The 11,035-nt window shown below is 39.5% G+C and overlaps 1 protein-coding gene across 7 annotated transcripts; it reads right to left on the bottom strand.

Annotated features, from left to right (window-relative positions):
* Window positions 1–503: 503 nt before the first annotated feature.
* On the bottom strand, window positions 504–9,322 carry GAR1 (GAR1 ribonucleoprotein). 7 transcript variants are annotated; one of them, XM_045085546.1, is made up of 7 exons: window positions 9,212–9,322; window positions 8,467–8,673; window positions 6,861–7,015; window positions 6,332–6,391; window positions 2,891–3,029; window positions 1,701–1,766; window positions 504–799 (listed from the first exon to the last, which is right to left on the bottom strand). In XM_045085546.1, exons 2-7 carry the CDS (start codon window positions 8,660–8,662, stop codon window positions 786–788), a joined length of 630 nt encoding a protein of 209 aa, XP_044941481.1. In that variant the 5' UTR covers window positions 8,663–8,673; window positions 9,212–9,322; the 3' UTR covers window positions 504–785. The 7 variants fall into 7 exon arrangements, with proteins under 7 accessions (XP_044941481.1, XP_012909444.1, XP_044941482.1 ...); XM_013053990.2 differs by having other exon boundaries at window positions 9,132–9,318; XM_045085547.1 differs by having other exon boundaries at window positions 1,755–1,766; window positions 9,037–9,316.
* Window positions 9,323–11,035: the final 1,713 nt, after the last annotated feature.

Genomic DNA, 11,035 nt, shown 5'->3' on the forward strand with positions numbered 1-11,035 from the left:
ATATTTATAATGAATAACATCTTTTTTTAATGATAAATAACATCTTAAACCTTTAGAGTTTCTTTTAAAATGTAAAATAAAAACATTCAGTAAAACTTTCAAGATTCCATCTATGTTGAATGAGAATTGAACATGTCTCCAGAAATTTCTTGAACTTCTGTTCTCACGTGAACAGAGCTGTTCCAACTTGATTCATAATCAAAACCAAAATTTGCTAATCAATTATTAATCGTTATTAAAGAAAATGCTTTAGTAACTCTTACATATACAAGTGAAATGCAATAAAAGGTACTGTTTTCACAAACAAAAGGCAAAGATTTTGAAAGGGGGTGTTAATTTATAAAAAAGGTCAAAGTACTGTTCCACTAACCTACTTTTTTTAAAGATCAGTTACATATGTAAAATCATTTTTTCTATATGAAATCCACTCAGTTTAAGCTTAGTTGTACCTTTTAGCTTCAAAAATAGCCCTGTTTTAATAAACACAGCTGCTCTGTTACAACTTAAAGAAATAAAACATTTTATTTTAAAAATTCCAAGTATGCTTCAAATGGAAACTGCCCATTTATTAAGCACCCAGAGTTCCAAACATTGTACAAAACATTAAAACGTTTGTTCATACTCTTAGAGCAAAATCACCTATTCTGTTGCACTCATTTTTGCATGGCATTGACATTTTAATTCCACTGTCAGAAAACGATCAGTTCTTCAAGACTTGCTCAAGAAACAAGTTTCTGATCCATAGAAGTAGTTCATGTAGAAAGTTTCTCTGCCAACTGTTATACTTAATGTCCTCTCCCTGATTAAGAGAAAATGAAAGTATTAAGGCTACAGAAAATCAATTTTTTAAAATTCTTATTTATTTTTTAAAATTTCTTTTCAGTGTTCCAGAATTCATTGTTGATGCACCACACCCAGTGCTCCATATAATAGGTTCCCTCCAAATTACCCACGACCAGGCTCACCCACCTCCCACCCCCCATTCCTCCAAAACCATCAGTTCCTCAGAGTCCAGTCTAATGGTTCGTCTCCCCCTCCAATTTCCCCCAACTCCCTTCTCCTCTCCACCTCCCCATGTCCTCTGTATTATTTCTTATGCTCCACAAATAAGCAAACCATATGATAATTAACTCTCTCTGCTTGACTTACTTCACCCAGAATATCAATTTTTTTTTTTTTTAAAGATTTTATTTATTCATTTGGCACAGAGAGATCACAAGTAGGCAGAGAGGCAGGCAGAGAGAGAGGAGGAAGCAGGCTCCCTGCAGAGCAGAGAACCCAATGCGGGACTCGATCCCAGGACCCTGAGATCATGACCTGAGCCAAAGGCAGCGGCTTAACCCACTGAGCCACCCAGGTGCCCCAGAATATCAATTTTTAATAGCACGATACCCGAAATCTCAAGTTTAAAATCAGCATGAGGTCTTAGACTGCTTAGCCAACCAATTTACCACACTTAACTGTCATTCATATTATACCTTTTTGTTTGTCAAATTAATACGGCAAAACAAATTAGAAGTAGGTGAAAAAATTCAAAAGGCAAAGCACAGAAGTGATCAAAATAAAGCTATAAATCAGGCTAAAGCAAAGAACACCACGATTTCCATACACTGGAGAAACTAAAATAAGACTGAATTAAAATGGTAGATAATACCAATTCAGAAATTCAGTGATTCCAAGATTTGTTTTTTCACACTCACCTCTGAAACCACCACCCCCCCTTCCTCCTCTGAAGCCTCCACCTCCTCTTCCACCTCTGAAACCACCTAAAAATAAAGGAAATATTTATAAAATTATTGTAGCCTATCCTACTCTGATAAGCCTAATACCCTAGATTGCAACTTTTTAAACAAGTATTCTGGTTTAATGAATTACAAAAACTTGTTACTTTAAAGTTCCATTCAGCCCTACTGTTAAGTGTAGGAGTACCTCAACTTTTGCTTAATTACTTTTTCAATTGAACTAAGGATGTTTATCATAAGAACAAAGGGTAGCAGATGGAGCTGATTTCACTCTGGAGAGTCTATAATAAAACAATTATTTAAAGTTAATTGAGCTACATTATGGACGATCACTGATGCTCACATGTTGACTAGAAAATGTAAAATTTTTAATTATTTAACACACATTTAGCTTCCTATTTCAGTCTCCATTTTTAATTCTCTTCGTGGTAAGGAATGATGAATTATAACAAGAGGAAAAACAAACATATTTCTAAAATACTGGTATACAAATATACAAGTTTTAAGAAAACATGAATTCTTTTCGTTATATATGAGACTGAATATAGAATGGGAGGGGGATCTCTAATTAGAGTCTCAAAAATATTTAATAGACATATATTCAGATTTCTTAAAGAGATTATCTCCTAGCTATGTGGACCCAAAAAAGCACATTTAGAATGAAATAACTAAATTGAGAAAGACAAGGGTAAAAACAGTTCTCTCCTTTCTGTTTCAGTAACAGAAGATATCCAACCAGTCTTCCGCTCCCCTTCCTACTAACTTGGCTCTGCCAGTCATCCCACCACCCATCCACCACCCCACTACTAACAGATCTAGCCATACTCGATGCTGCTGCACCTTATCCCCAACTCTGTTCATCGTCTAACCACCCACCATTTTATACCTTATAAAATGCTCAACAAAACATGAACAACCCCAAAAAGATAAAATCCTTCAAAATTACACTTTATTAGATTTTTTAAATGAGTTATTGAAACTGAGCACTATTACTCTGACAATCTGCCAAGATTTGAAAATAGCTTTTCTAAAAAAAATAAATAAATAAGCATAAAGGAGGTTTGCTTACATAAAAAATTGAACTGTACTATATGAATTGGCTGCTACTTTGAAATCTCATTAGAAAATTTCCCCCCAAAATAACTTACCGCCTCTGCCACCTCTGCCACCTCCGCCTCTTCCTCCTCCTCGACCTCCCCTGCCACCACCTCTTGGAGGGCCCTTCTCACCTGGAGGTCGAGGTAAAAACCTCTGCAGTGGCAGCAGTTTATATGGGTCTATATAAAACTGGAAGTATAACAGAAACAATTAGTGTGACGACTTAGGAAGCATTACAGTATAATCGTTAAGAATCTACTCACTAGACTTAAAAGGCAAAGACTTAATTTCTTTGTGCCTTAGTTTTCTGATCTATCAAATCAAGAAAACAAAGTACCTACCCCAAAGTCTTTGTGAAGATCCAAAGAGTAATGTACACAAAGCACTTAAACTTCATACACAATAAGCATTTACATGCATACAAAAAACCCAAGACCAATTCCGTCTCATTTCTCCTGATAAATGGATGCCTTCCAAAAATTAACTACCTCTTCACTCAAAAGAATTGCCCTAAAATGAAAACTATTAAAAATTTAACATTAAAATTAAAAATGAGGCACATACTAGTTATTTCAAAACTTTAATAAAGGATCAGATCAGTAACTATTTGCTGAACATAAAAAGTCATAAAGGATATGCATCAACTAAACCCACTCTATTATTTGGGATTAAAGACATTTTTCATAATAATGAAACATAATGAGGTATAGTTCACAATTTTACGTAAAACACGCATAAGCAGTTTCATATGGTAATGTATCACTTATAAGATGTCTGACTCCCTCTTTAGATACCTTATCACTCTTCCTTTCAAACCCATTCTCTCAAAAATACTGTCTTGCTCTGCACCGCCCAATTTAGCAGTCATTAGCCACATGTGGCTATTCAATTAACAATTAAAAATTCAGTTCCTGAGTTACTTTAGTCACATTTCAGGTGCTCAACAGCTACAAATGGTTAGTGGCTACTATACTAGGTAGATATTTCAATCATTACAGAAAATTCAATGAGACAGCCTAGGCTAGATAAGGAAGATCTGAACCTAAACAGAGAATCTAGAAATGGGGAAAGGCAGAATGTACAATTTAGCATCCGTGATAAAAAACAAAACAAAACAAACCCACTAAATAAAAAATCGACAGGGGCGCCTGGGTGGCTCAGTTGGTTAAGCGTCTGCCTTCCGCTTAGGTCATGATCTCAGGGTCCTGGAATTGAGCCCCACCTAACTGGAATCCCCACTCAACCAGGAGTCGGCTTCTCCCTCTCTGCCCCTCCCCCGTTCATGCTCTCTCTCACTCACTCTCTCAAATAAATAAAATCTTTAAAATAATAAATATTCAAGTAAAAATATCATGAAAAAGGGCAGGCATCCAGATGGAATTTAAGTGGGTACTGCAGGTAAATTCCTTTTTTCAAGTCACTAAATGAGAAGCCTGGCTCTCAGGCCCACCTAAAGCAAAAGTCAATTTCCCAGTGGGTACTTGCCAGGGTTCCTACAGCCAGTAGCAGCCACATGCCAGCAACAAGGCACTGTCCCCATCTCATCAGTGAGCCCAGCATTCCACTGGCTCCATGACATTTTGCCCTCGCTGTTGCTAAATCCAAAGAACACTCTACAGCAGCATTTTGCCACAGTTGAGCATTTCTGCTCTTCTGACTTTGGTGAAAACCACTTTTATAAAACTCTCCTGGTTTGTGTCCTCCTTTACTGATGTGACTTCTCAGTCTCCAAGAGAGAATATTAATTTAGGAGGTATCCCAAAGCTCTTTTTCTCATTCTTTCTTCCTAGACTGTACCATATATTGTCTGTACAATGACAACTTCCAATTCCATCTCTAATCCAGGCTCTTCCTTTGAGCTCCTAACTATCTGAGTATCTCCTAAGTGCTTCAAATTCATTATGTCTAAAACTGAATCCACCATCTTCCCCCAATTCCCTTCTTCTCCAATGTTCCCGATTTTGGTACATCCACAAAGATGCTGAAATCAGACATGTGAAAGATGGTGATTTTTGAGAGAGCATGAGCAGGGGGAGGGGAGGTAGAGGGAGAAGCAGACTCCCTGCTGAGCATGGAGCCAGCTGCCAACCAGGGGGTTCCATCCCAGGACCCTGGAATCACAACCTGAGCTGAAGGCAAAGGCTTTACTTAGCCACCCAGGCACCCCAGATATTGCTAATCAACTACCAAGATCTATCACTGCTACTTCCTGTATCTCTCATGAATCAATCCACTTTTCTCCATTTCCACTGTCACTACCACCCTAGTCCGAAATATCATCTCTTCCAGGATTAATCCAATTCTCTGTCCTGCCTCCTTTACATACTGTACTAACCCCTTTCCAGCATCCTCTTTTATTTTTCCAGTACTCTTTTTTAACATAACTTCACTGTATTTATCCTAATATTTAAAAACAAATATTTAAACAATTTAAACAATATTTAAAAACAAAACTAACACTTAACTCTTTCCCACTACTTTGAACGCCTGCACCTCTCCAGTCTCATTTAAATGTTCTGTATCTGAACTATACTTCTGCTTTTTCAGATCCTTAAATTGCCTGTCTCAGAGACTTGTACAAACTGTTTTTCTCTACTTGCAATGGGCTTCCACCTCTTTGGCTAGCAGTGGTTCCCAAGTGTTAGCCTAATATATCAAAATTATCCAGGAGCCTCCTTTTTTACAACTGAATCCTGATCCCTATCTAAGACTTACTTGCTCAAATTTCTAAGAGTGGGGCCAAGAAATGATGACCTTAAAAGCTCCTGTAGATATTTGTTTTTTTTAAGATTTTATTTATTTGACAGAGATCACAAGTAGGCAGAGAGGCAGGCAGAGAGAGGAGGAAGCACACTCCCCACTGAGCAGATGGCCCGATGTGGGGCTCAATCCCAGGACCCTGAGATCATGACCTGAGCCGAAGGCAGGGGCTTTAACCCACTGAGCCACCCAGGCGCCCTTCCTGTAGATATTTTGATGAGCAATGAGGTTTGGGAATCACCTCTAGTCAACTTTCAGGTCTCGGCTTCTAGTTCACTTCCTCAGAAATCCAATATATTAAATTTGGTCCCACTACTAACATTCTCATTAGCAATCTGTATTTCTCCTTCATACCAAGTATCAAAATGTTATTGAAATATTTGTGAAATCATTTAATGTCTGACTTCTCCCAAATAATATTTCAAAATTTAACATTTTACTTAGAATTTTAGGTCATGTAAGCTTTCCAGTAAGAGCTTTACATAAACTAAAAAACACATTATAGCAGTTATAGAATTTGCTAATAAATATTTATTTTAAAATAAATGTTAAATATTAAATAATTGGCTTTTAGAGATCAGTTAAGTTCAACATCTAAAGTACAAAACATCTGAATTTAAGAGCTTCACTAGTGATACAGCAGGGGATTCTCAAGTGCTAAGTAGCACTGTCCTAAGGAAGGTCATTCACTTATAAAACCAAAGATCCTAGTTATCCTAAGCTTGACTCACCTTCTGCAGTTTTTTAAAGGAAGATGCCTTCATATTTTCTGACAATTTAACAGAAAAATACTATTAGTTGTATTAAGGAATAAGCAATTAAGATAAAAAATAACCTCATGAATTCATATGTAATTATAAAAACAAAGTCATATGGGAATATTTAGGAAAGGTAAGAAGTGAGTTTCCAAGAGAAAATGAAGTTTTTGTTTTTAAAACTTTTAATTCCACACTACTCCTGTGGCATCATCATAATCAAAACAAAGTACCTTAATCCTGTAGCACTTATCCAAATGGCAATCATTTCTAAAACCTTCCAAAAAAGGAAGTCACTCTTATAGGGTCTTTTCAATATTTGAAAATACATCCTCCTCTCTTGATTCTCCTTTATGGTCCAATCATAGCAATATTCTGTCCAATTTAATGAAGCAGGAAGTCTAATTAAATCAGGACTTAGCTCCAGAAAAAGCAAATGGTAACCTTTGAATGAGATCACTGGGTAATAATTAATTAATTAATTTAATCTAATTAAAAAGGATACAAAATCTCTAAGTTGTCCAAATATTTCATCCACTTTACCAATCTGTTCTTTGTTCTCTAAATAAACTGGAGCATTGAAATAAGGCACCTTATTTTCATCTGTAGTACATTTACAAACTATGTCATCTTCACAGGGATGCAGGAACTCTCCTAATACTGAAATAGGACAAGAAAATGTTAAAATATAAAACAATTTCAAATGATATTGACTAACATCATCTGGAAGCTTTCTTCTTGGCTACCTGGGATTTCACTTTATCTGTTCTCCTCTGAGGCCAAAAAGAAAAAAAAAAGCCCCAAACTCCACACTAGCTATGTGAACTGCAGTAAGATTCTTATCTCTGTTTCAGTGTCCCCGTCATTAATAAGGACTAATAACAGTACCAACACCTAACATACAGTATTATGAGGAATAAACACAATAATAAATGTCAAGTGCTAAGAAAAATGCCTGGCACATTAAAACCAACCTATAACAGGTGTTTTATTATAATAATAACTATTATATTAAACACGATGCTTACACTCTACTGTCTCTTTTCATTTCCACAGTCCCTAACCGTAAATCAAGTCTTTGTTCTTTTTCTCCTCCCCTTTTATAACTTCCCATTACCTCCTCTACACCAATGACTCCTCACTCTTTTTCAAAGAAGTGTGGGATCTCAAAATACCATTATTTCTGACTATCACCCCATACAAAAATACTCATCACCTGCAAAACCTGCAAAACCAATTCTTCATCCCTATCACCCAAGCTCAAAACCTGGAACCTTTTATTCCCAAGTATTATCCAAGTTCTACTAAATTTGTTTCCACTGGAATCTCTCTCCCATCAAACCCTTCCTTTTTTTCCCTCACTTCCATCCCCCTCACAGTGCACCACGCCTGGATCATTGCATGCTGGGGGGCTAGGACCTATGACTCTACCCTTTGCACTCTTCAAACCATGTTGCACAACTGCTTTTGAGGCCCAACCTCGTCTTTATATTAAACTCTCTTCATCATTTCTCCTTTTTGATGTAGGTTTCTCCTGTCCAATCTGTGTCACATTCCGCGGCTTCCATCCCACCTCATTGATAATTACTTCAAAACTACTCTAATTAGGTCTTCTTCTTGGCTTCCCCTCTATAATTTCCCTTCCAAGCAATTTATTTCACACTTCTCTTACTTATGAACAGCAACTGAGAGCATGGGCTTTGGAGTCAGAAAAGCTTTGTATCTCAAATTGATCACTTATTACTATGATCCCAGAGTTAAAGAAACCTAACTCTGAATCACAGTTTTCTTACCTGTAAAACGGGAACAACAGGAGTAAATACACAATACTACCTACTTAATAACTTCGTTTTCAGCCCAAGCTCAATTTCCACCTCCACGTACGCATTCTACGTGTTCTTTTGCTTTCTTCATCTTCCCTTTCTCATCACAGCAATAAAGCATTATTTTAAGTCAGTTTACAGCATCTCCAGAACTGACTCCCCCAACCAAGCAGCAACTTCCGTAGGAGAGCTGCTAGAGGTATCTTTCAGCATGTAACCCCCAAACTTAAACCCATAACCTCCGCCCCAAGCAGACTAACAAGCAGGCTAAGATTTAAGGCGACATACAAACTACATGTTCCGGAGGTCCTTGGTCCTGGCCTTTGTTAAAGCCTCCGCGGCCACCTCCTCGTCCAAATCCTCCTCGGCCGCCACCGCCGCCTCTGAAATTCCCGCCTCCGCCTCGGAAATGGTTGTTGCTGCCGCCGCGATTGAAACCGCCACCTCGATTAAAGCCCCCCCGACCTCCTCCTCGAAAAGACATGCTTACTTTACCTGTTGAGAAAAAAAAAAAAAAGTGCGTACCATTGGGTCGCTGTGCCGTCTGGGTGCACCACTTAACCCCTCTGAGCCACGTTTAGAACACCATACGGGGGGACAATAATAAATACAGCAACCTTGCCACCTCACGCACGACCAAGTCGCTAGAGATGAACCTAAAGGGTGAGGAGAGTCACCTCCCCAGAGCCTGTGCGCGCTGACCGGACCACTCAGCAGCCTCGGCGTCCCCGCTTAGTACCTCCTCCCAGAGCAGGCAGGAAGGTCTTCACAACGTATTCCCTTCCTCCCCCAACCCTCCCTCAGCTGGGTTCCGGATCCAGCCATTTTCGGACCCTTCTGCTCCCTACTCCAACTCACCGACGCCACGTGCACCTCCAGCCCCGCTGAGCACGCCCACCTGCCCTGTACTTCCGCTATACACGAGCCTCCTCGGCCACCGTACCCGCACTCACTGAGGGCGAAGCGAGGAGGGGTGTGGTGCGGTGGGAAATGGCAAGAAACTCGAAGGACTGGTTTACAAAAAGCCAATCACCAGCAGAACCCGGGGCGCCGTCGCCTTTCAGAACAGCCTTTTCCGCTGGAAGAGCAGCAATACTGACTTCAAACCCCAGTTCACGACAGGTCAACTTGCCTTCACCTACGTAGGAAGTGACGTTTAATAGTGGCGTCCTTTGACTGCAAAGAAGCTGCAGGAAGTGCCATCAGGCTGTTGCCCTGGGAGATGGCTGGCGTTAGTGATCCGCCCCCTCTCCCGGGAGCCTGCGGGTTCTAAGTGGCGCGGGACTGGCCATGAGCCCTGGCTTTTCAGGCCGTGAAATGGTCTCCTCGTTCGTCAATTCATTGCCAGCCGCAGCAACTCTGCAGCCCACATCTCTGAGGAATTTTCAGCTGCGCTCTGCCCAAAGGTGGATCTCGTGGCATTGCAACCCCGTGCAAGGTCTTCCTGCGTTCTTGGGAGCGCTTGTTTCTCCCGGACCTTTTGAAGTATGTACGATTGTGAGCTGACTGCGCCTGTCCTCTCCTACGGTTTCATCAGTTAAAGGAAGAAAAGCTAGGTGTATGTGTATCTTAAAAATATTTTTTTCTTTAAAAGTATATTTTATGTCATTGGGGAGGGTATGTGCTTTGGTGAGTGCTGTGAAGTGTGTAAACCTGGCGATTCACAGACCTGTACCCCTGGGGATAAAAATACATGTTTATAAAAAATAAATTTTTTAAAGTATAATTTATGTGACAAAAGCCAAATATGTTTATCTTTTGCACCAAAAGGTTTATTGTCAAGTTGTTTTTAACATGTTTTAGTTAATCTCTACACCCAACATGGGGCTCCCAACACACAACCGGGAGATGGAGCGTGGCAGGCTCTTCCAACTGAACTAGCCTGGAACCCCTGTCCAGTACACTTTTAGCACTGACAGACTCTGGACCGTCTGTGCTGCAAGCCCCTCTTCCCCTTTAAGCCCTTGATATCTAATTTCAGCTTCCAGTGTAATTTCTTTTCCAAAGAAAGCTAGTGAACCATTTATTAAATTTGGGTGGTATCTTTTTTTTTTAAGATTTTATTTATTTATTTGACAGACAGAGATCACAAGTAGGCAGAGAGGCAGGCAGAGAAAGAGGAGGAAGCAGGCTCCCTCCTGAGCAGAGAGCCTGATGGGGGGCTCGATCTCAGGACCCTGGGATCATGACCTGAGCCGAAGGAAGAGGCTTTAACACACTGAGCCATCCAGGGGCCTCTGGATGGTATCTTTTACACCAGAATTGTCTGAGACCTTACCTTGGTATTTGACACAGTCGAATACTGTGCCTCTGAAAGGGCAGAGATTGGTACCTACTTCAGAGGCTAATTTTGATTTGGATACAACGTTGTAAACTTCACTATGAAATGCTAGAAATCACAATGTCTTCTACACTAATACATAAACTTCTTGAGAAAGCCCCTAACAATCCTATGTATGAAAGGAACTTAATAAATATATTTTTTATTCAGATTTGGTAAATGTACTTTAAATTCTGTAGATCATATAGAAAATTACTCTTGACTGCCTTGCTCTATTTTGCTTTGCTTCATCTAACTTTTATGTTCAGTGTTTAGCTCCGTTTGGTGTCCACTGCTAACTAACTCACTGTGATGAAATCATTAAAGTTTTATAAGACCTTCCAGATTATCTGGTGCCCCTTTATTTTACTTATTGTCAGTAAAGAACTAACATTCAAGAAAGTGAAGTAACTTCTCCAGCCAGTTAGAGGGATAAAGTAGAACTTTAGATTCTCAGAGTCTTCAGTCCTTTTCTGCCCCCGCTCCCCATTTATTACTCTTCCCAAATTGTGCATCATTCCAGCCCCCTGTCAGCCC

Source organism: Mustela putorius, unplaced genomic scaffold (assembly GCF_011764305.1).
Source record: "Mustela putorius furo isolate JIRA1106 unplaced genomic scaffold, ASM1176430v1.1 tig00000868_pilon_pilon_pilon, whole genome shotgun sequence".
Classification (NCBI taxonomy): Eukaryota; Metazoa; Chordata; class Mammalia; order Carnivora; family Mustelidae; genus Mustela; species Mustela putorius.